Source organism: Pagrus major, chromosome 3 (assembly GCF_040436345.1).
Source record: "Pagrus major chromosome 3, Pma_NU_1.0".
NCBI classification, from domain to species: Eukaryota; Metazoa; Chordata; class Actinopteri; order Spariformes; family Sparidae; genus Pagrus; species Pagrus major.
The window spans coordinates 5,987,595-6,012,649 of NC_133217.1; the positions used below are offsets into that span (position 1 = coordinate 5,987,595).

At 42.5% G+C, this 25,055-nt stretch overlaps 2 protein-coding genes across 2 annotated transcripts in view; one reads left to right on the top strand and one right to left on the bottom strand.

Moving 5' to 3' along the window:
• Positions 1-313: 313 nt before the first annotated feature.
• mrpl53 (mitochondrial ribosomal protein L53) lies at positions 314-2,990 on the bottom strand. The gene is made up of 3 exons (XM_073463290.1): positions 2,881-2,990; positions 1,340-1,452; positions 314-514 (listed from the first exon to the last, which is right to left on the bottom strand). The coding sequence occupies exons 1-3, from the start codon at positions 2,973-2,975 to the stop codon at positions 396-398; spliced, it is 327 nt and encodes a 108-aa protein (XP_073319391.1). The 5' UTR covers positions 2,976-2,990; the 3' UTR covers positions 314-395.
• Positions 2,991-7,191: 4,201 nt separating this feature from the next.
• The window catches only part of pag1 (phosphoprotein membrane anchor with glycosphingolipid microdomains 1), a 54,704-nt gene continuing 36,840 nt past the window's right edge, over positions 7,192-25,055 (top strand). Inside the window, exon 1 of the mRNA XM_073463519.1 lies at positions 7,192-7,435. The gene's annotated coding sequence lies outside the window, so the exon portion shown is untranslated. The remainder of the gene's footprint in view (positions 7,436-25,055) is intronic.

Below are 25,055 nucleotides of genomic sequence, written 5' to 3' on the forward strand. Positions count from 1 at the left end.
CGGTACTGATCACAGCACGTTCTTACAGCGTTTCAACTGATGTATTCAACAAGGAGGAAATAAGCATGATGCATAAGCTGATGGGGCTCCTGGTGAAACTATTTCCCCCTAACATGAGAGTGCAACGCTTTTTCACTTTAACAGTAGAAACATCTGTTGACAGCAAAGAACATCTGGTCTTTAAATGGCTGAGGAATCTGAAATGTGTCATTCAAGTAGTAACTGACTCAATATCACGCCGTTGAAATTACATCACATTACTTAAGGAGTAGTTTCAGTAAGTCAAAGGTCAATTCACACTAGGACCACCACATTTAAATGAAAATCTTTAATTATAAACATCCAAGAATATACACATAAATACAGATAAATTCGCACATATAACATGAGGCTCATCATTTCTTTGCTGCAGTTTTTGCCTGTGGATCCTTGGATGTGCACCGGGACTGAAATGCACTCAGCATTTCCCTGCTGGTCAACTTTGCCCCCTTCATCACCAGCCTATCTCCATCCACTGTAGAGGAGAACGACAAAGACACAATGAGATGACTCAGAAAGCCACAATGACTGATCTCTGTGTAAAAGGGAGTACAAGAAGGAAAAAGGTGAAAAGTTGACTCTGTGCAAAAGTGAAGGGACACACAATGGACCACATCCTTATAATGTTCTGCTGAACTATGGCAGACATTTTTACTTTTGGTAAATACTTGACTCATGTGCGTGGGTGGTACATACTACGTAATATCAGGCAGTAACAACAGCAACATGAAAGTCCAAGACCAGGTCATACAGTCCTGAGTATATCCAACGTGTTGTGATGCATGTAAAGAGCCACATTTTACAGCCTTTTCCCCAATTACACCCATCAATCAATGGCAAGTCTGAGGAGATCAATATGTCAGAATGTAATTTATGGTTGCGATGCCTTTAGTTTTAGTTTTTCTTGTGACCATCTCTCTCTCTCAGCCAAAACTTAATAAATGTGTTAGTGTTTAAAATTAAGTTAAAAGGTGCAATTTGTAAGATAGTTGATTGTCTAGTCTCGCTCAAAGGTCGTCAAATTACTGACGCTTTGGACTGGTGGCCGGCCCGACCAACCAACACCAAATCATGAGTACTTGATGACCTGTGAATGAGACTCAACGATAACCTTTCTTCCTTCAGAATTGCTTTTCGCACCTTTAATATCATCCGCATGAGGTTTTACAGATGCAAAATTCAACATTCTCTCCTCGATAACCTCTCCATCTTACACGTGTAAGAACAATTCGAGAAATTTTGCCATAAAAATCTACTATATCTTCTTACACAGATTTGAATGTGGTAAAGTAATACTTACAATAAGTAATATCCACTACAGGTTCAGACTTGTCGTGTTTCACGGTGGTTACCACTTCACAGTTCATGTTGGTCGATCTGGCTTTCTCTGAGCCCACCATGGCCAGGAACTCCCTGTGGGGCAACGAGAGCATACGACAGACTGATTACATTAAGTACATTTATTAAAGTACTTCACTTTGAGGTACTATTTTTGTCTACTTTACACTTCAGTTTAAAATGGAGTATTTTTACAATGTGGTATTGCAACATTTACTTGAGTAATGGATCTGAACAGCTCTTCCTCTGCTGTTTTAATGATAGTAGACCGGAGCTCAACAATAACGATTGCCCGATCGCCGGTGCAAATAAAATGCAACATGGGGCAAGTAAAATGAGCAACTCGCACTCCAGAATCGGTCAGTGGTTAATGAAAGAACTAAACGCATCGTATTTTCCAAAGCTAATGATAAAAGTAGCTAAGGAGTGCGCCATCTCGTTTTCCCTCTCATCTCTGTTGAACACTGCTGTGGAAAGTGCAATACATTAGCATTGAGGGAGCAGCAGTTGCCAATTTTGATGCTGAGCGTGTTGTGCAAAGGTGACTGTCAGCAGGGCAGAGAGCACGTCGGACGTAATTAAGATTTGAATTTGTTTGATTTCATTAGGTTTTAAGTTGTGAAGCATCTGCTGTAGCCTGTACTTTCACTCACTCACTGTTAACGCATCTACGTCTGTGGAGAAGGAGCGGGGAGTGTCATACCATTTTCATTTCGACACTGTGTCTTCAGTCCTTGTTGTTACTTGATTGTCACTAAAATATAATAAAATCTGTATGGGGGCAGGTAAAAATTGACTTCAGACAAGGAGATTTCTACCCAACTGCGCGAGTAAAACAATACATTACACATATAGGGCTTATATCTTGCATCATACTAAACACAAAACTAAAATAGGTTTTATTTTTGATTCTATCCAAGTTGTCCAAAGGTTAAAGGGCCTACCAAAACAGGTGTTTTCATTTGTTTAGCTTTATTAGACCTGATATGATGACTGTGGGTGGAAGAGGGTACCCCAAAATTTTAAGATGTCCTATAATTCCAATATAAAATAGCTATGTTAGTGTGCAGATACATTTTACACCATTTAATCTCAATAAATCACTCCTTATACTGTGCAGGTCAGCATGGCAGGTAAATATAAACGTAATTTGGCTGTATTAAAACATAGTTGAGCTTTTTCCAGCAGCAGGTAGCGTTATTAAAGAGGAATATGAATTAATATAAAGTATATTAGGGTTGACGTGGCTGTGTAGAGAATAGGTAAGACAAAACCCTGGGACGACAACACAAACTGTCTACAACCACACCGCAGGCTTCAATCATCTCACTAAACAACAACAAGATATTAGCTAGCTAACTAAAATACAGCCTGAAGACTGTAGCGGCTAGTTAGCTAACATAGCTAGCTCATCTTGTAGCAGCGACTGCTGTTTGGAAACGGTTTATCCACAGTCTCCGTGACTTTCCCACACAGCAGCACATTAAAACACACATTTCTTACCGTGTGGACCGGACATTAGACTCAAACGGAGAAAACTTAATCGCTATTTTCTTCACAGCCTTCAAAACCACGGTCGCTTTACTGGGAGCCGCCATGTTTGATATTGTGACCTCCGCTGTGACGTAGAATGGCGCCTCTCGTGTGAGCCACTAGGGGGCGCCAGAGGATAGAGAGCTCACCAGTGTCAGGTAGCTGAGAGGGAAACTGGTAGAAATAAGGCACAAAATGTCACAAACGGCCAGTGGATTTTATTTGAGCCATGCCTGCCTCATACATTTAGGATTATCTGGTTATAACGATGGTGATAATGATGATTTGGGTTATATTTTTAAACCTGTTCATTAGTTCAGTCTGTATTTAGACCTAATCCTCTGCCACTTGTCATATTTTCAACCTCCACCTCCACAGTTCTCTTCACCTGCAGGCTCATGAAAGTCAAAAATGTGTTTTCCTGCCTTACAATCCCTCAAAACTGTCTTGTATCTGCTCTCCGAGAGTGGGTGCATTAACATTTGTGAGGTGAGGCGTGGAATTTATTGGCTGCAACGCTGTGTGTCTTATGTGTAAATGCATTTCCAACATGGGGTCCAGAGAAGGTGTTATTTATAGTGAGATCGGTCGTTTGGGCGTCGAGTATCAGCTTCTGCAGGTGTCGTGTTGTACAACTGCATTCCTGCTCTCTCCTGTAATGACAGGTGTCTCTGCAAGCTCACAGAGATAGTTAATAAATAACAACAGTAGTAGTGAGATTAACAGTCTTTATACGGGGGGTTTTAAATGCAGCACAAGTAGAGATATGTAGCCTAAACAGCAACAACTCGCTCATAATGGCATGACAAAGCTCATTAAAGCCAACTCGCAGGGAAAGTGACTGTGGCACCTCCCTGTAATGATCTGACAAACGATGTCACAGAGCAGAATTACGTTAGGAGAGGACGAGCAGAGGGGTCTGTCAGGCACTAAGTCAATAAAGGAGGTGCTGCTCTCCAAATAGACAATCAAACAGACACATCTCATAATCAAATAGACCAGGATGGGGAAAATGGTCCCCAGCTACTGCTGCTTCCTGCACTCAGCAGATGAAAAAAAAGGTCAAAAGCTTGTCAGGGTATAAAAACATGTCAGAAATGGAAATGCATTTGAATTTTGACTGTGTTAGCGCTTCAGTCAAATGTAATCAGGGCATGAATGGCTTCAGTAATGGAGGAGCTCTTGCAGCATGAAATCAAAACAACAATTATGCATTTTTTGCGAGGGAAGGCTGACAAATTTGATTTTCATAGTTGAAGGTAGAACCTTGTGCCTGTGTTTTGTCAGCAGTTCCAGTATATTTTCTCAATAAACTTATAATTAAAGGGTAACTCCACCTATTTTACACATTAAAATCTGTTTACACGTCTTGAGGCGTATCACTGCATATGTGAAAAAAGTAGTGTAAAGCCTTTTGTGGCTCCAGAGGAAGCTGCATGTATTCTGATAAACTGCCTCCAGTGATGTCACTCAGAAGCTAAGATGTATTGTGGGTAATGTAGGCGTCAGGAAGCATTGCACTCCTATCACACTGTTGGACTCAGTATAGAAAGTTTAAAAACAAATGCTCAAAATCAATATGGCAGAAACAGATATTAACTCTTTTATTCCAGGCTTTCTTCTTCCTTTTTTCAAAACCTGCAGCCTACATTACCCACAATGCACTTAAACTAAACTACTTTAACTTAAAGGGTGACTCCCCAAATTTTGCATATTAAAGTGTGTTTACAGGTCTTGTAAGTACTACTGCATAGGTGAAAAAAGTAGTATAAAGCCTTTTGTGGCAGATCACATGCAGCTTCCTCTGGAGCTGCAAAATGCTTTGCACTACTTTTTTTGGTGGAGTGATCCTTTAAGTTGCATTAACTGGCTTTTTTTTAAAAAAAGACATTACACTGCATACTAATCTTGTTAAAAAAACAAAACTTAAGCATTGTGTTCTTACTTCCCTGTCCTCTGGTCAGCGACGCTGGGTATTTATAGACACCCTGTTTTCAGGGCGTGTGAAGAACAAACGTGTTTTTCTCAGATCAGCACACCCCAGAGCTCGCACAATTTATCCTAACTTCAGCACGCCTCAAGTCTCTTTCCTGAGCGACCGACAGTCCGACCCAGCCTGTGACAGTTTGACAGTGGAGGCACGGGGCTCCAAATTTAGACACACGGATACTGAGAGGCAGAAGCATTTCCTATAAACTCCCCACACCCACTACAACACACAAAGATACTTATTAAGTAGCCGTACTGTAAGTCCAGGAATAAGAAAGTGGGGAGGAGGGCGCTCAGAAACAATGAAAGCTCAAGGGGACTGTTGACCTCAAAGAAAACAGGAGTATTGTCCTGGTGAAAGGGATTTCATCTATCGAGTTCTGTGCCTGAGCACGATAATAAGTTAAGAAATGATCTTCCAATGCAACACTGGTGTTTAGCATGTTCTGCCTGTGACCTTTTGAAAACTTAGTGCTGCTCGTATTATGAGAGTGTTAAACATGGAGTTGCACCGGGAGACATTATAACAATGTATGTGAGATGGGAAATACCAGTGCGGTTGCAGGAAAGGTATTTCCCCCTCGAGAGCAGCACAGCATTCATTACACCAGTCAGTATTCAGGTTCTGGCTCTCTGAGGAGCTCCCAGAAGTCCTCAGGGTTTCCCCAGGGGTGTGAAGAACATAAATTCACAGCATCACTGACTAAGACTGATTGTAATAAACAGGAGTGCACTAGTTTTATGCTTCTCTCTGCATGTGAGCTGTAACTGAACATGTTACCCATAAATCATAAGGTCATTATCAGACAAAGTATTTTTGTGTGTTGAGCCCCGCGAGGCAAACTGTTCTGGAGTCTCAGGGAAATACTTTTTACTCCACTGCATTTATTTGAATACTTTAGTTACTAGTTACTTTGCAGATTGCATGCTGCATTAAAGCCAAAGTAGTCCATTTTTAAAACTTTTATTTTTTAAAATTACATATGGTCAAAGGGTTACATCCCAGTTGAAGACAGTGCAATTTAGGAAAGAGGAAAAAAGAGGTGATAAAAACAAAGGAATAAACAGACAAAACAAAAAAAGATGAAAAAGCCCTGATAATGAATTAAGTAATTGATTTATTTTATTGACATTTAGAAAAACACACATTTTGTTAATGGAAAAAATGTATATTTTATGTTTATAAATAGAAGTAAACAAATGTATAATTTACTTTTACTTGCACTTTTGATGCTTAACATTCAATATGAGATACACTTTTACTGAAGTGCTTAATATAGGTGTATATATTGTAAATATTTCAACACATCTTCACTTTTATACGGAAGCCCTAAAGGGCCATGCATTCATACATTTTATTTCCTCCGTTTTCCCGTGATAACGAGTTAATTTCATTTGTTTTCTCGAGATCTCGAGTTATTATCTAGAAATAACAACTGCCGTTTTCCCGAGATAACGGGATAATTTTCTCGAGATCTCGAGATAACGAAACTTTGTTTTCCCGAGATAACGATATAATTAATTCGAGATCTCGAGATAATGACTGTGACATGATAGGCCTGAGATTATGGAGACGCCCGGGACCTCGTAACTGGTCAGCTATGTAGTTAACGACGACATCAGGCTCACTTAGATTGCGCCGCCGATATAGCTGAAGCCTTGCTAACGTCTTTTTAGATTACGCACACTAATGTGTATATTATCTGTAATAGCAAGGCATAATGCTATTTCAGCCTGTGTCAGGCCTTGATTGAAAAGATATGTGACATGGTGATCGATATGCTCCTGCTCCTCTGACATTGCTACACTGACTGATGTTTCCTGCAATGATTTAATATACTACACTATCGTTTTGTTTTCTCAAGATCTCAAATTAATTATATCGTTATCTCGGGAAAGCGGCAGTTGTTATTTCGAGATAATAACTCGAGATCTTGAGAAAACAAATGAAATTAACTTGTTATCACGGGAAAACAGAGGAAATAAAATGTATGAAAGCATGGCCCTTTAGGGCTTCCGTACTTTTACACAAATATCTCTCTTTTTTTTTTTTTACATGTAGTCCACTGGAGAGAAAAAAAACAAACATTTATCTTTAAAAGAAAATTAACTGTATCTAAAAGTCCCCTCATCCCTAGCCAGTTGCCACCTTTGTATTTCAGCACTTCTGGGACTTCTCAGTAAAGTTAGAGCCACCGCGGACTACATCTCCCAGGAAGCTTTGCGCGGCAGCTCTCCAGCCCTCCCCCTCCTCCCCCTCCTCCTCCCAGCAGCGTCCAGGCTGCCGGAGCTCAGAGCGGAGCGGCAGACTGATGAGCAGCTCCGCGTCTCCGTCACGTCCAGAAAATGTGCGCAGGCTGAAGAAGGAGTCTCATCCCCGTTCACACGCACGAAACATCGCTCTGACTTGTTTCATGCAGCAGCGGAGGAGGAGGAGGAAGCTTCAGACGGAGGACAGAAGAAACAAACCCAACAACCACTTTGTGTGAGAGCAAGACACCGACTGCCGACGGCTGCGGAGAGTCGTCTCTCTCTGGTAGGAGCTCGTTTCGTGTCTTTTTCTTTTTTTTACAGCTGTGTGTGAAAGTTGTCGTCTTCTTTATCCATCCTGCCACTGCTGCACTGCTGAGGGTGTGTGTGTGTGTGTGTGTGTGTGTGTGTGTGTGGAGGGAAACTTCACTGACAGTGTGTGTAGTAGTTGAGACTGCGGCAGCCTCGGTGGTCGCAGTGTGAAGCCTAATGTGAGAAGCGGTGACAGTCGACTTGTTGCCTTCCACTTGAACCTTTCGTGTTTCCTGTTAATGTAAAACAGAGAAATGACACTGATGTCAGCTCTCTCTCTCTCTCTCTCTCTCTCTCTCTCTCTCTCTCTCTCTCTCTCTCTCTTCATTTGGTCAAGGCTGCTGCATTAGGTTCATTTGTCTTAAAGGTGCAATATGTAATTTTTTTTCCGGAAAGAGCTTCATCAGAATCAGAGAATCAGAATCAGAATCAGAAATCCTTTATTTGTCCCGCAAATGGGGAAATTCCTTAGTCACAGCAGCCAAAGGACAGTATCACACTTAAACAATAATAAAAAGTAAAAAATAAACAATATAATAGAGATAAGAAATAGAATTAACTCGTATATACATAGTATTTACAATATGAACTTGGTATTTACAATATGACATAGTATTTATAATATGAACAGTGTAAGTATAAGCAGTTTTGTATTTTTATTTACAAACATTAAATAATAAATATGGGTATTAAAAAATTGTCCAATTAGTGCAAACCAGAAAGTGTGTGGATATGTGTCATCAGCTAAACAAACAGCTCTTTGTTTTCACGACTGAATAAACCGATTAAACAAAACGGGCCTCAAAGGACGGCACGTTTTCATGCCGTTTGACTTTGTTTATATGTGGCGGACCCTGCCACCTTCTCTAGCTTCAAACAGTGTTCTGGGGACCTTATTTTCCTCTGAGAACAGCTTCTTTATTCACTCATGGAAAAAATATGAATTATAGATATTAAAATTTTGAGTTTGAATTTCTTTCTCCAAAACTACACGGTGTCCGTGCAAAATGTAAGAACAGGCCGCCTGTCAACTTCATACTCAAAACAAACAGAGCACCAAAGTATCCCCTAACTGTAGCCGCTGTTAGCTCGTTAGCTCATTTAGCCGTGCATCTAGCGGTCTAGACTGGGAGCACCAGGTGTGTGTTGGTGTTTACACCGCTAGCACAGGAGCTTTGGTTGATAATTGTCGTTAATTTTTGAACGTTTTCAACTACAATTCTTACATATTGCACCTTTAAGGGCCGAGAACAGAGATTATGACTTTGGTGACAGACCTCAACTTTCAGTGATATTAATGGACTTACACCTGAAGATAAAATGTCTGTATTATCTTCTCATCTTTGTTTTCACGCGTGAATTTTTGTGTTTTCTTCCTCATTTGCTCACCACAACCTTTCTGGGAAAATATCTGATCATCGTCGTTAAAGTGAGATAGGCCTGTACTTGTTGGTCGGGTACAAATCAACTTCCCCACAGTGACAGACAGACAGACAGGTTTTAATCACAGACAGGCACCCACACACACACACACACACACACACACACACACACACACACACACACACACATATGTGGGCTACCACCATATACTGTATGAATGATGGTCGTGTGTGTGTTGCACAGCCCTCTGGGTAACCTCAGACGTGCTTAAACAGCACCGTCCTCGCCGACGCTGACAAGTACATGACATCTCCTTCTGTAAATTCATGCACACACCGACATGTGTGATGCGCGGTGAAGCACACACGTATTCTCCACCCGTCTCCCTCTGTAATTGTGAATTTCATCTCTGCTGACCTGCCAAATAAATAAACACCCCTTTTTTCACACTCTGTCAGTTCTCCTTGAGATCCCCCCCCCAACACACACAGACACAGACACACACACACACTCACACACACACCCATGGGCACACAGCGCCAAATGCCACCAATAGAAACCCCCCCCCCCCTCTCCTCCCTCAGTCTGTGCTGATGTTGTTGAATAGGAACTGTTGGCAGCCCATCTACCCTGCAGCGGACTGGCTTTCACAGAAGTTGACATTCACTTCAGCAAATACAATTTGCGCTTTGTTTTATAAGCTTCCCTTTGCTTTCACTGCACTTCCTCCCGTTTTACGCTTAAACATTAATGAATTTGGTATTTCCCTGACATCTCTTAATAGGAACACGGTAAATAAACAGCCGCCGCTCGGCCCGAATCTGGCAGCGGTTGTGATTTGAATCCTAAATGTGTGACCGAGCCTGAAACGAGCGCAGGGTTCCTTGTGCAAACATCGCACGACGGCCACACGATTCAAGCGATCCCCTGAAAAATCCCCCAAATGCTCACCAATGCTTTGTTTTCATTGTATTGTGTTGCTGGCAGTCTTTTGCAGCTCAGAACAGCCACATGTCAGGGTCAGAGCTGGATGTCAATATGTGACTGAATCTCTGTCACTCTCTCACAGATGTCAGAGTGAGAGGACAGCAGCACGCCAAATGCTTTGTGACAATTTTAACTTCGGAGTATTCATAGCATGCTGCTAATGCTGGTATTTGGATGGAGACGAGGTCGGGGACGTGCAGCTGTTGCACGTAAGAAGGGAGATGAGTGAGGAGCCAAAAGGGCCAAGAGAGCGTTCACCAACGACAGAGTTTGTCTCTTTGGGGAGCCTTTTGTTCAACCGCCCCTTAATTGAAAAGATCGGCACTCAAGCTGTCCAAACATTTTCCTCAGACTATCCACACTGCGCAGCTTTCAAGTTTTTTGTCTGCTCTGTTTCTAGTTTTCAGTGGGAAGCTGGAGTCAGAAGCCGGTCAGCTTAGCTTAGCTTAAAGACTGGAAATGGGGAGGAACAGCTAGACTGGCACTGTCCAAAGCCTAGCAGCACCTTTGACACGTTCTAGATATTAACACAATGTATCTTGTTTGTTTACTGGTACAGAGCCCAAAGCTAGAAAATGTCAAGTTGCGTTTATTGCCAAGCAACCAGCAGCCGAAACTCCAGGAAGTCACTGCTCCTGGCCAACAAAACCGTCTGGCGCACAACCCCCTCCGAAAATCACGACTTGTCATTTTTATACTCCAGTTTTTGGACAGATAAGACAGAAGAGATTAGGGTCGAGCCGATGGACGACTACTGAGCCCTGTAGCATCGTAGCATAATGATATAAAAGGCCCCCCAGCAGAGAGCGCAAAAAAGTAGTGTGTCCCCTCAGAGTTGCCGTAAGTCAGGAGTTGTCGGTGTTTGTGACATGTGGGAGAGGAAATAACAAGAAGTTTGTCGCCGCTCAATGCGCTAACGTTACGTCTCCATGTCTGAGAGCTGACTTCCTCCGCTGGTGACAGGAGACAGTTTTTTTTCCCCGGCTGGGTGGGATAGTCGGAGGTTGCTGTCAGAACAACAGTGGTAAACAGTGTTGACTACAGTGGCTTGCTAGTAAGCGACTCCTGCCTTGGGGACACACTGCCTCGAATTCACAGACACATAATGTCTGCCCCTCAACCCAGTGACGTTTCAATGCGGACATTGTCGTATGTCAATTCGGTAGACAATGCAGACGTCATGTCTTGATACAGAAACATCAAATCCTGTTCTTGACATTATGTTCGCCTTTAAGAATTCTGTGAAAGCGGGCCGAACATTTCTCTACAGCTGAACCACTTGGAAGGTGAAACATAACGGACGTAGACGTGTGTTCTGAGCTATGCTACCTCATGAGTTTTGGCGAGGATGGCTGAGTAAGTGTTCAGGGTAAGTGATGGCCCTCTGATTTCAGTTTTCCATTTCTACAGTGTGCTCATCGAACTCTGGGTAAAAAGGAATTAACTGTATCCCAGAGTATCAGACTATGCCTTTATGTGTTTGTCCGTTGCTTTAAGGAAATACTTCAGAACTGAATCATTCAAATCTGCTTTTTTTAACCTCAGCAGGCCTGTTTCATCCTCGGTGTAGGCTTTTGAGTCACATCACCTTGTGGTAAAATTACTTTGTAGAAAGTCATTTGCATGATCTGAACTGTTCCCTGTTCAGGAGGGGCGAGGCTGAACAGCTGCCTCTAATTCTGCGCTCATTAAAACGGCTCCTAATGTGTCTGGACTGATGGAGAACACAGTGATGTTGCTGTGCTGGGCCCCGACGTCTTGCGGCTGAAAGGAGAAAGTATAATCGCACTCTGTCCGACTGCTGTGAAAGTAGAGTTTCATCATAGGCTGTCAAGATTGTCGCTTAGCAGACTATACACATTTCACACTCACTTAGGCTTTAACAAGCAAAGAAGCCTCATCCCCATCATTGGTAGGCAAACAGCAGAGCGTTCGGCTCTGCACCCCAGGTTTTGCAATTACCCTGCACGCCCTGTTTGACACCCCTGTCCATCTGAGACGCACACCTCCGGGGATTGGACCGAGGATTGAGTACGGAGGAGACGCGTGTTGCTGTGACTACCAAAGATTTTTTGTTAAATGTCAAGCTTGCTTTGGATTGAGCAGGATTCAGAGGTGAAAATGGGAAATGCTGTTATGTGCTGTTGTTGGGAAGAGTATTTTTTCTTGCATTGAGCTTGGACGGAGCAAAATTGAGAAGCTTAAAGGAGACCTATTGTACTTTTTCTTTTTTTTCCTTTCCCTCAGTGTGTTATATCTGTTCTTGTGCATGTAAAAGGTCTTTAAAGTTGTCGTCAGTAGTCCCGCCTTGTTTTCCATGATCTTGTGACTGCACACTGCATCGCCACGTCACACATTCGCATAACCTATGCTTATAATCATGGTAGAAGTGATGCTAACTTAAGGCTGAAAACACGACAGATCCAACCTGAGACAAGGTGAGCGGTGCTGGCTCAGGCGTGTGTGAGCTGACCAATCAGAGCAGACTTGGCATTCAGGAGGGTCAGGGCCTTAAAGAGACAGGAGCTATAACAGAGCATTTAAGAGAGAGGGGGAATACAGTGCTGCAGTACAGGACATAATGAGAAAACTGATGTGTTTTTAAGCATTAAAGCATGTAAACCTATTCTAGTAGTAACCCAAAATAAAATATGAACCTGAAAATGAGCATAACGTCTCCTTTAGTATAATTATTTTCCTTACAGATTTGAATTTATATGTTTTTATCCACCAAAACATCACTGAAACATCATCTTTCATGGACATAAAACCAAACAACATGTTCCAAGTTGGCCTCTACCTTATTTTTGCATGATGCTAAGCTTGATGTTGTTTTGAACTTTTGAAAACATGCGTGTTCTCACCTTGCATTTGGGTTTTTTGTTTCCTCGCTAAGAAAGAGGAACCACGTGTCATAGCCAAAATAGCAGTGAACAACACTGTGGTCGTGGGATGCCTCTGTGGGCTAGCTGCAAACTGTGAAGGAAACACCCTGTTTACTTCTATTGAAAACGCAGGTTAATGGGCTGAGTGGACAGGGTTTCAGTTTCCATTCCCACCACTGCGTGAAAGCCAATGTTGTATATTCAAAGTGCTTTTATTGTAAGGCCTCATCAAGCTGCAGTGTAAGAAGTCTGTGGTAAATGATTCATTAGCTTGATTTGGCATCTTTTAGATTTAGTGTGACTGCAGGGAATGATGCTCATTTATCTCTAATCCGTCATTTCACTACACGAGGTCTGTCGTTGTAGAACAAAAGAGGAACCTCGCTGCTTTCGGAAAAATGATAATTAACTTTAGAGAGTTCGGCGACAAATGGAAAGAAAAAGAAGAAGAAAGACGATTAGATGGAGGTTATAACAGAAGAGGAGGAAGAAGAGCAGCTCTAATAATAAAAAGAGGATATTGATCTACAGTGCATCAGTTGGGTCACTGGTGCTCCTCTCAGTCTCCTCAACACCACTGACCCTCGCAGGATTGATTTTTCATTTGTTCTGTACAGAGAAAAGGACACTTGTTATGCTGTTTGAAATCCCATTTGTGGTTGTTATTAGAGTACCCAAAGTGCCTCTACACTATCTTCAAAGGGTGCACTTGACAGAGTTTATGGATCCTCGGCAGGGTTAGAGCCGCGTTCAGCTCAGAAATGCAAATTCCCACAGTGAAACAAGCACATGTCAAAAAAAAGATAGATGACAAATTTGTTTTTTTCGCACCTCTGTAAGATGAGGAAATGCACCTAGCTGTTTATTTCAGATGGGGAAACTCCCCAATGCTCTGCTGAGTTAATGTGTTGCACTAGTTGATCAATGATAGATCGACATGTTGAATCATGATGAATCTCTTCTTCGGCAAAATCTGGAGCTTCGGACTTTGGAAAGATTTATCATCCAGTGGGAGATCTTGTGGTGGTGATTGTCTTTTTTACAGCTTCATCACTGATGTTATTGAATACATTTCATTACAGCAGAGAAAGCAGTGTCAGATCATATCGCTTTCATTACATCTTCTGTAAAGGAGATATTATATGTGACATGGTGACGCAGTGCGATGTCAGAAAGTCGCTGAATTAAAGGCGGGACTACTGATGAGGCGTTTCAGGAGCAGTGTTTTCCGTGGGAGAGAGGAGCTCCAGTGGGCTTTTCTAAATTTCAAAATATTTTACTTGCACAAGAACCTAAAACATTTGGCAAACGTTGAAGCACATAAAATCTGTTGTTGCATTATTTTTCAACCATGCATACGCGTGTGAAAGGGTGTGTTTTCATACTTCACTTGGAATAGCAAGATGCAACAACTTTGAGGCAAGAAACAGCTGATCTCATTATGTAAGTAAGCCAAGCTCAGGAATGCAAACTCTCACGTGTGTGTGTGTGTGTGTGTGTGTGTGTGTGTGTGTGTGTGTGTGTTTGGGTCCTTGTATCTAACATGTCACACATTGTTAAAGCCAGACTTGTTTGTCTTGACGTACAGTAGTTGGAATCCTGCCTGATCCTGCCCAGAAACTCACACACACACCAGCCAAAACACAAAATGTGCTATCAGATAGACAGCACACATGCACTCACAGGTTACACACACACACACACACACACACACACACACACACAGTTATGAGATATAGACACACACATGCATAACTTAGTTTATCCAATCTCAAAAACATATTACACGATTGTTTACCACTTTCATACATGCAGCGCGTAGACCCACACACACTGTTATCACCTCAAGGTGGCCCTTAGCAATTTTCTCAAGGATAACAGGGTGTTTCAGCTCGTGTTTGGCGGTTCTGCAGCTCTGTGTTTGTGCTGTGTTCAGACTCTGAGCGCAGGAACAAACCTCAGCTCTGTGCTGCTGCGTGACGGAGCAAGAGAAAGAGACAGAGAGAGACAGAGAAAGAGAGAGAGAGAGAGGGGTTGAGGGAGTGTGTGGCGTGTTCTAGGCAAGTAAACACTGCGGATGCGATTAACTGAGATTGCCCTGGGGAAGCTCTAATGGGAAATCACAGTCCCTCTTCCCAGGAATTGCGGGTAACACAAGTTGTTAGGTATTCACCCCCTGATGTTAGATTCTGCTTCGAGGGAGGGGACAGGGTGGAGGAATTTGAAATGACTTGTATTCTGGTGCGCTGTCATCGCATGCTATGCAGGAAAAGATTAAATTGCTTTTCAGAGCATTCAACTGTATCACACTGTCTTCATTTACGAATGGAGTTAGCTCAGTTGTCAGGAAGATGCATCGTGACAGAAATGGCGAGAAAGTATCACTCTTGAGTAGGGATGAACTTTCGTGCTTGAAGGAACAGTCCTTTTTGTGAAGTTGCACATAATTGCCGTCTTGCCAAGAATTAGATGAAATAGTTGATACCACTCTCATATCTGTACACTAAATATGAAGCTACAGTTAATAAACAGTTAGCTTAGCTTAGCATAATGACTCGAAACAGTGGGAAAGAGCTAGCCTGGCTCTGTCCAAAGTAACAAAATCCTACTAACATTTCTAAAGCATGCTAATTCCTCTTTGACACTGGACAAAAAACCCAGCAACACTAACATCTGGATTTTGTCTTCAGTGGAAAGGGTACAATCAGCATTTATTCCCAGATCAAATGATGATATATGTATATGATATTTATTTTTTAAAGGTGCGTAAACCTGCTAAAAATTGAGTTTGAAAGAGAGACTGACTCAAAAGATCGAAAAAAAGGTAACGCCTGTAATATTGTCACTGGCCTCCATGCTGCTTTCTACTTGTTCCTTTTTTCTAGAGTGTTTGTGACATCACATGTGACAGAAAAAACAAAGAGGCTAACTCGTACTGGCAATGGGAAAGGAGTCAGTCATCTTAGTGGGTTTCCTGCGTTTAAAAATATATATACACACTAATTTTGCTGTGAAAGAGGTTACAAGTGCCAGGCTAGCTGTGTCTCCATGTTTCCAGTAGCTAGCGTAACTAGCTTCAGGCTGCAGCTTCATACTTGCTTTACAGACATGAGTGGTATCAATATTATCATCATCATTCATTCATTCATTTCTGGTTTACTTTGCTCATTTAAGTGTATGATTTCCAAAACAACCATACAAGACACATCAGGGCTCTGGCTCTTGAGCTGGTACGCCGACAAATCTAACAGACAACTAAGCACCCATGAAGAAAACTATATGATGCAGTTATAAGCCCAAGAAGGTAGTTAGAAGACCTTGAGCTGTGATGGTGAGCTGATAATGTTTATGGTAAACATAAATGCTTAGAATATTTTCTTACGTATCTGGTCCATCTGCTGAGATCTGTCTCCGAGATGTTGCCAACCGAATACAAAAGAGGTGAATGGAATTTTTGTCGAGACCTTCAAAACAAACAATCATCAGGAACATCTGTTTCTGCATGTATTGTCTGTAGTACTGTGGTAGTAATATGATTTCAATAATTTTGGCTAGGTGACACTATTGTGAGTATTCCTAGGAAACATTAAAGAGCGTTTTCAGCCGGCAGCCTCTAATGGACTGATTTTACATTGTGTGCCACCTGTTTGGAGTTAAGAGGAAAACCATTCAAGCCCACATGTCTTTATTTGAGTTTTACTCTGGCGTAGGACTGCCTGTTCCCTGCTATCATGGGCTGCTATCTACTGCTATTGTTGCCTCTGGCTCTTCAAGTCAAATGGAGCGATGCCAAGGACTGGGAGGGGACACGTAGCAACACCCTCCCTGTAACAGTTTATGGGAAGTGTTGTTTTTATTCTTGATGCACGCCAGAAATACTTGTAACACCTTTAAGTTCCCCAAATGTGGCTTGCATGTGTCGAGCTGCGAGCTCACGGTGGCCAAATGATCAGCGGCGTGCAGAGTGTAGAGGAGGGGTGAGGTGAGGTGATGGACAGGAGACATGGGTGAGTGAACAGAGTGGGTATAGGCTGTCCCTTCTCCCCGGTGTAAAGTGCTGCTGATGCAGCAGACGTTCACACACAGTCACACACTGCAGGGGTGGGATGCTATAATGTCACCTACGGGGAGGATCCTCATCTCACACTCTGCTGGCTAAAGCACTGCGGGGAGGGTTCACACGCATACATGCACATCCGACACGCAAAGGTCTGCGTGCACACTTATGCATGTCCTGAGCCTCATTTGTAGTCCCTGCAGTTGACTTTGCTTTTGTGAGAATATCTATTTCTTTGTGTGAGATCTGGCTACCTTTTCTGTTCAACTCACCTGTGTCCTTGTCTGCATCTCTGTCTGGGTATTTCTCTCCGGGTGTATTCATCGACAAAAGCCATCAGTGAAAAAACAGCTAGCAAGTAATATTTTTGTTTTTGTTATATGCGAAATGCACAACACAGTAAGGCAGTGTTCTGTCGATGTTAATAAGGTCATCATGTGTTTATGGGGGTCGGGTGTTTGACATCATGTGTTTGCAGGGAAATATCTGTTCATGAACAGTTTATAACTGGAGCTGAAAGAGGGTCATTGGGGACGTGATGAAAAGACAAAGAGATGATTGTTGGTTGGCCATCTGATGTCTCTCTGTGTGTATATTTAGCACTTTTCTACCATGTGTGTGTTTGGTCGCAGGATCTGATATCGCCGTGTTGGTGTCGTTCCTGGAACATTTTAATTAATGGTGCTTCAGGACCATCACTTCAACTGAGTCACGTTTTTGTAATGTCACAGCTTTGCGACTCGGGGGGGAAAAAGGACAAAAATAACAATACAGCAACGTCTCGTGGACTCAAGGAGGGGGAAGGTGCCCCCATTATCGAAAAAACACTGTGAAAGTGCCCTCTTGGATGCCCTACACTAGATAAAACATGATAAAGTGCCCTCGGCACACTGGTGCCCCATCTTATACAGCTGGTCCCCTTTTCAATTTGAATTTGGTCCATTTTTAAGTTCATTCCATCTAAATCAGACATGGTGGCGAGGCACACACTTATCAGGTGATACTGTGGTGAGGTTTTGTGCTCTACAGGGTGGTTGTTTGTCTGTCTCAGTGCACATGAAGGATGGGACGGCCGGTGGATTGGCTTCCATCCATCACCAAGGACCTCAGGCTAGCCGACACCATTTCACACCTTTTCTCACTGTCTATCTGCGCTGCCATCGCCCCATTTCCCTTTCCCCCTTCTTTCTGTCCTTAGGCCTATTTTTTATCGGTTTCTTCCGTCTTCTCTACACTCTACCTTGTTTTTCTTCGCCGCCCTCCCACCTCCTTTTCTTTCTTCATCTCGTCTTGCATTCCAGTCCGCCGCCAAACTAATCTTCTGCCACCATGTCTCATACTTATTCACATTTCCCCTTTATTTGTCTTCTTTCCATTCCTCTTTTTATATTTGTCACCGCTCTCTCCTCTGCCCTCTATCCTTGCACTCTCATACCACCTTCCTCTTTCTCTGTCTCTCAGTGTCTGAAATCCTGCATCCCTCTTACTGGCATCAATCCTGAGCAGAGGCACTTGGACACACACGCACGCGCATGCACGCACACACACACACACACACACACACACACACACACACACAAAAAGACAGTCTGTGCTGCTTACAATTAAAGCGTACCTCCCTCTTCCCTTTTCCCAAGCAGGCTCATAATAGGAAATGCCCCCGTTATCTCTACGGGCACCAGCGTATTAATATAAGCCGTAGACAAACAAGGTGTGGGTACGTGCTCTGCTATGTGTGCGCTCTGATAAAAAGGCCGAAATTACACGGGCAGCTATTTCAAACTGTTTTTCCCAAGTGATTTGTACGTGTCAGTGTAGTACTGTGGTGAAGGACGGTGAAGAACAGACAGGTGAGAAAAGCGAGAATGAAGTGAAAGATTGAGCTCTCAAGGGTCAAACAATGTTTTTTAAGGGTGTTTTTCCTTTTTATTGTGTCGAGTTTAGAGAGCCGAGTGTGGAGTGGACAGGGTGATGCACAGAAATGAGCTCGCTCTGTTATAAATACAGGATTGCATGTATGAGACAATTTATTATAGTAAGAATAAGGCTACGTGATGATTTTTTTTCATTAGTAATTCATCTGTAGTGTCGTGAGCTGCCAAACCAAAGTGATCTGGGGATGATTAACTATCTTTTTTCCAGGAAGTTGAATTTTTTTGTGCATGCAATCCAGAGGTCAAGCTATCACAGCTCTGAAAGTATCGTGTATTAAATTTCTTGTCTTTGTGTGTTTATATTGGCGAACACTTCCTTACTGCGTGAAACATGTGAGGGGTTTTCTAAAGCTACCAATCTAAACTTTGCTTAATAAGGAACCATCAAGTTCCTTATTGAAGTGCCAGTGACTATGAAAGTAGCTTCTCCTTTTTTTCTGTTATCTCTTTGATCGTTGAGCTTCTGCCTCTGCCCTCACTTCAACATAAAGGAAGTGATCGGTTTTGATTTCTGTCTAGCCTCAGAGATGATTGTTTGAAGCTATTATCTGGCCGGTACAGAGGAAATGAGCGGCTGGTTTTATCAATTTGTCTCTGAAGAGTGGCTTTTATCATAATTGAAAATGACTGTTTACTGTAGGGACAGTATTTTGTTAATGGACTATAGGGCATTATGTCACCAGGGAGCATGATGTGTGTGTGTGGGAGGAGGACAGCGCGACAGACAGTGTGTGTGTTTGTACTATTGAGTCTGAATGCAATAACCTGCAACATGAGATTTGAAGCAGATCTTGATGGTGATGCAATTATAGCCATTAGGACTGTTTGCACATGCTGTGTGATCTCTGAAATGAAGGGGATTGCTTGATATCCGAAAGTCATCCCGGGAATTTACTCTCCGTCTCCCTCTGTTTCCCCCCCCACTTCTTCCTCCTCCTTCCTTTCTACGTCTATGTCGCTGCCGAGCTCTTTGAATAGGCTGCTTGTTTGCCTCCGCTGGCTACTGGTAAATATGCTCCACTATCCAGGAGTAGACAATGCCAATGCCAAAACGTAAAGGAAGGAGGGAAAAAAGAGAGAGAGGGAGATACGAAGAGAGAGTGACACAGACAGAGAGAGTTCTGAATGAATGAGTAAATAGATTTGGAGAAAAGATGTTTGAGCCAAGTGGGAGAACAAAGAGGTGATTGTTGAGGTGAGTTTAGGGGCCTTTCAGTTCCCGGACAGTCGGTCCCTGATGTTTTTCTTAGATTGCCTGATGAAAAGTCGGAGGGTTTGGCATGTTAACTGTGCTAACAGTTTAACTTCATGCTGTCCTTCAAGAAAGGGTACAGTTTTATTTATTGAAAGAACTTTTCAATGGATCATTTTGGTTCATTTAAACATTTTAATTGGTACACTACCAATCAAAATGTGTAATGAGATTTGGCCTTGAATTATTGTTCAGATTTGTCTTTTTGGTTATTTGGTATTCGTCGTCAGTTTTTTTGCTTAAATATTTTGGCTGTTTGTCAAAGCTGGTGTCTGTCTGCGTTTGTTTACACAGCAAAATTTTTGGGAACTGTGGCTTTTTTAAAAAAAAAAAAAAAAAAGAAATGAATAAAGGGAAGCAAATATGTTCCTAAAAGGAAAGCATACAAAGCAGTATTGTTTTTGGTATAGGAACTCGTGCATCAGCACTCGTATAAAACATTTTCAAACAACCTGTGGAAATATTCTGGCTCTGCACCAGCTGCTTCTCTGATGTCTGCCCGTGAGACAGTGAGTTACGAGTTTATTTTGACCAAACCAGACTTGGAGACTGATTCTGGTGAGTTTTATTGTGTTTTTTCTGCCGTGTTCTTAAATGTGTGTTTTTTGACAGTAAAATTACTGTTTCTGCAAATTGACTGTGGTGGCTTTGGCAAGAGCGATAGCAGCTGTTTCTGGTTCAATTCTGGTTCGCATCAATCATTTGATGTGAGGATCTGTCTCTTTAGGGATGTTTTCCATAAAGTTGTCCGACAGGCAGAATAATAATCTGAGCCTGTCAGTGAATAAATAAGCACTTTTAGAGGACGTACTTTGACGGTGACAGGGATTACATTGCAGCCCAGTTTGTGGCAGCTGACTGCAGCAGTTTCTTAATATTGGAACAATTCCAAACATTTTTGTTCCTATTAGATGATTAGCCACATAGACATAGGGAAATAAGGTCCAGGTTGGTTAGCTTTTAAATAGAGTGGAGCTGAAACCACTTGTTGAATAATCAGCAATCATTTTGATAATCGGTTAATCATTTCAGTCATTTTTCAAGTCAAAATGCCCCCAAATCTTCCTGGTTCGAGCCTCCAGTGGAGGCTTCTTTGTCTTCTCAGAGCAACCTGAACATATTTGGGTTTTTGGACAACAATAATAGACGACAGACCAACAAGCATCTGCAGATGATCAAAGTAATCGTTGGTTGTCATGCAGAAATACAGCTGCTGCTGACTGCTGCGAACTGACTGCTGTCAAATGCTTATCTGTGACTTTTATAATCTTTTTATTTTTTCACACAGCTCAGTGAGGTTGTGAAGAGTACACACTTGGCCCGGGGAGTAGAGTGTTTTGAAAAATGCCTACAAAGCTTAAACGCTTAAGTTGCATGGCGGAAGTTGCACCTCTTCTCGGATAGCACGAATGGGAGTTTTGACAAGAGGAAGAAAAAAAAGAGGGAGGGGAAGATGAAAGTGGTTTACCTCCCAGTGCCAGAGAGAGAGAGAGAGAGAGGGAGAAAGAAAGAGAGAGGGAGAGATGGACCGGTTAAAGACCCACCACAGCAGGGAGCTCTGCTGAGCTGCAGTGAAAAGCGACATAAAAAGGTTTTGAACCTGAACCAGGCCCCTGAGCTTTCTACAAATGCCGAGGGACCGAGGAGAGCGGAAAAAAAGGAGAGGAAGTGATGGGAGGACAGAAAAGTTGGAGAAAATGGAGGATTAGAAGGGAGGGGTGGAGATGAAAAGAGGAGCAAGGAGTCAAGAAGAGAGGAGGAAAATGGGAAAGGACAGGGGAGAGGAGATAAAAGTGGAACCCTGTGTAGCGAAGTGAAGAAAGGATCTTTCCAGTGAGTTCTTTCAAGTTGACGGGTGACGTTTCGGATGAAGCGTGGTATAGATGACTGATTTCTGATGAAGGGCTTTAACTCTCTGGGATGCTGTCTTTCTCTTATCAACTGCATTTTTTTTTTATTTTCAGGGGAAATGTGAACAGGAAGCCTTTTCTTAAAGGGTGTGAGGGGATAACAGTAAAACTCTGAGGTTTGGGTATGACTCATTCAGGAGTGTCTCTGGATCCAGAGGAATGTAAGATTGGAAGGATGGAGCTGAGGATAGAGGAAGAAACGGAGAGGAGGAGGAGGAATTTGGGGGAATGAGCCAGTGGTAACTCTCAGACAGACTAGGAAGTGACGGCAGGAAATCCAAGTTGTAATTAGACCTACTTGTTGCTGATTCGCGAGACACAACAGACGAAACATTGTTAGTATTCAGATGTAAAATGCTCCAATCTAATGATATCCTTCTGGATCATTTTCCTAATCCTGAAGGGAATTCAGATGAAAGCATAAATGAAACGTCTTTGGCAGTGAATGAGTGTCTGATTAGAAGATTGGATCCTTGTGTTTGGCTCTGTGGACGGCTGTCGGACCGTCGCTTCGGTCCCGACTGAAATCAAGCTCAATCCCAACAACGATTGGACGGATTGCTATTAAATTTACTTTGTGTTTAGTACAATTTAGCAAACATTCGCTTGCTGACACTGTTAACTAAGATGATGCACATGGTAAATATCACTCCTGCTTTGAGCATGTTAGCATACCGGCGTTAGCATGTAGCTAAAAGCATTGCTGTGTTTCAAGATTTTTTGTCGTAATCATTGTTTACCTGCTACGGCTGCAACTATCTGTTATTAACATAAAAAAGAGGCTTAAAGAGGCTCTATGTAATAAACTGTAGCTGTTTACATGTATTAATCACTTTATTTGCCTTATGTGAGTGGATTTTAGCAGATTTAATAAAAAATAAGACAATAAAAAGGGCACCACATGTACGCAGCGGGGGCATATATTTACTGATATCATTAATCCATAATCAAAGTATAACCTGATTCCTTTTCTGTTGATCAACTATTTGATAAATCAACTCATTCAGTGCAATCAGACATAAACTGAAGATATATAAGCTGATTACGAATGTGTGCCTACGGATGTGGTTGTTTGTGGGTGTTGCTCTTTTCTTTGTGAGCTCTGCTGCTGCACTCTCGCTCTGATTTGAATAAATGTTCAGAGAATTGCTCCCTCTCAAGTTGTCGGGGGCAATAAAGGATGGTCTGGTGAAGCCCGTTTTTATCTCCCAGTAAATAGTGCCTATTCAGTGCTCCTGTGTCGCGTTTGATAAAAACAGGCTGCAGTGGCTGCTGCAGTGCTGGAGCAGGAGAGACGCAGGATGGGGGGAATTCGACAAACCGCTCTCACTGTACATTACTTCTCAGTTTGTTCCTCTCCCATCTCCACACAATCACCTTTTCCTTTTTCCGCACACATACACACCGCCTCCTGGCAATAAACACACTCGGTCATAAAGCGGTAAATTAAAAGCCTGAGTCAGAGCAACAAATGGGGCTGGGGGATTAGCTTCTTTTCAACCATGTTATGAAGGTTATTTTTAGGCTCCTCTGAGCCACACAATGCTCATAAAAAAAACAAAGCGAGTAGGGTTTGGCTTTCAAACACAGATCTCTGGCTCTGTGTCAGGTTTTAGTGGTTACTCATTGATTTTGACTTCCAGTAAATGTTGCTTTGAGGCAATTCATATGATGTAAAAGGGAGTTTATTATGACGTATACATGAAAAGTGCCTGATCTATTTATATAGGAGGAGTATTTAACCTGTTAAAAGTCAGCTTATAAGCCCGTCCTAAAGCCTGAAACAGCCAATGAGTGATTAGACAGGTGACCCACTCTCTCTTCTTTCTCCTCCCTCCTGAGCCACTTACACTCCAGCCTCCAGATGACTGATGCATCATGTGTCCAATGAGATTTCAAGTCCAGTAATATATAGTTTATTATAGTTTTTAAAGCCACAAACTTGGAAACTATGCAGGTTTATGTCGATTTACGCATTTTGCTCTTAGAATAGGCTGTTTTTCCACCTAAGCACTTGTTTTTGACTATTTTAAATGCATAAAGTTAGTGGGAATAAGGAACTACACTGAGATTTTACCTGTGTCACTCTCAGGCAGGGGTATTTTGAGGTCATAAAAAGACATTTTTTTTGCCAGGCCCCTGGATATTTCTTCAGAAAAGCAATTGTTAAGTGTTGAGTTATGAATTTGAAGTTGTGTTTTCCAGCTAACAGGGGCAGTTACAGGTCATGTGCAAGCTTATTTTTGGCGCGAAAAATAAATACGTAATTTAATGTGTTCAAACTCCTATAGATTATTGCGAGAGGAATTTACAGAGCTTCTGACAGCTTTGGGAAAAAAACACCCACTTATAACCTTTCAAATGAGCCCAAACCCACGCCTGTACTCCGAACGGTTCAACAACAGCTTTGCGTTTACGTTGGGCGAGACTGGGATGGGTGTTTTTAGGCTAATTTTTCATAAATTTCCAGGATTAAGAACAGGTTGGAATAAATTTGGCTTTTGTTTTTTTTCTCAGCATGACTGTTTCAATTTCGCACACACTAAACCTTCCCCGCCTTCTCCCTCCAAACCCCCTGCGTCGCGCACATACACACAGAAATCGGTGTTGGCCCTCAGCCTCCACAGTAACTAATCACTCAGACAGCGTGGCCGTGCCCTCTCATTAAGCATGCTGTACGCTGAAAGCAACACCGCTAATGACTCTGCATTGCTTGTTACACACACAATACTCTCAGGCTTTAATGCCATAATAGTACGCTTAAACCACACAAACTCCACAGACGGACGGACAGACGACACTCCTGCTCAGCTGTTTGTGAGAATGTGCGTGCTTTTCTGTTCAGGGATTTTAACCTAAAGCCCCGTGCCGTGCCCTCCTCCAACAATACCATCAACTGTTCCAGAAACTTCACATCCCATTTGTCCTGACGTCGGGGCCGCAGAGACGTTTGAGCGCTTGTTTTTCCACACTGTCATCTTGCATGCGCTGACGGCTGGAAGTTAGCATATAGCCCGCTCATTTGCTCTAGCGGAGTTAGCCGGGTTGCGCTTGACAACTTGACATTGTCAGCCGAGCATGCACGGATTCAATCAAGAGGAATTTGCAAGGAGGCGGATCTCAGTGCTGTTGAATCCTTGTCAGCATTATCTGTTTCTCCTTTAGCGGAGCACTCTGCAAATATTC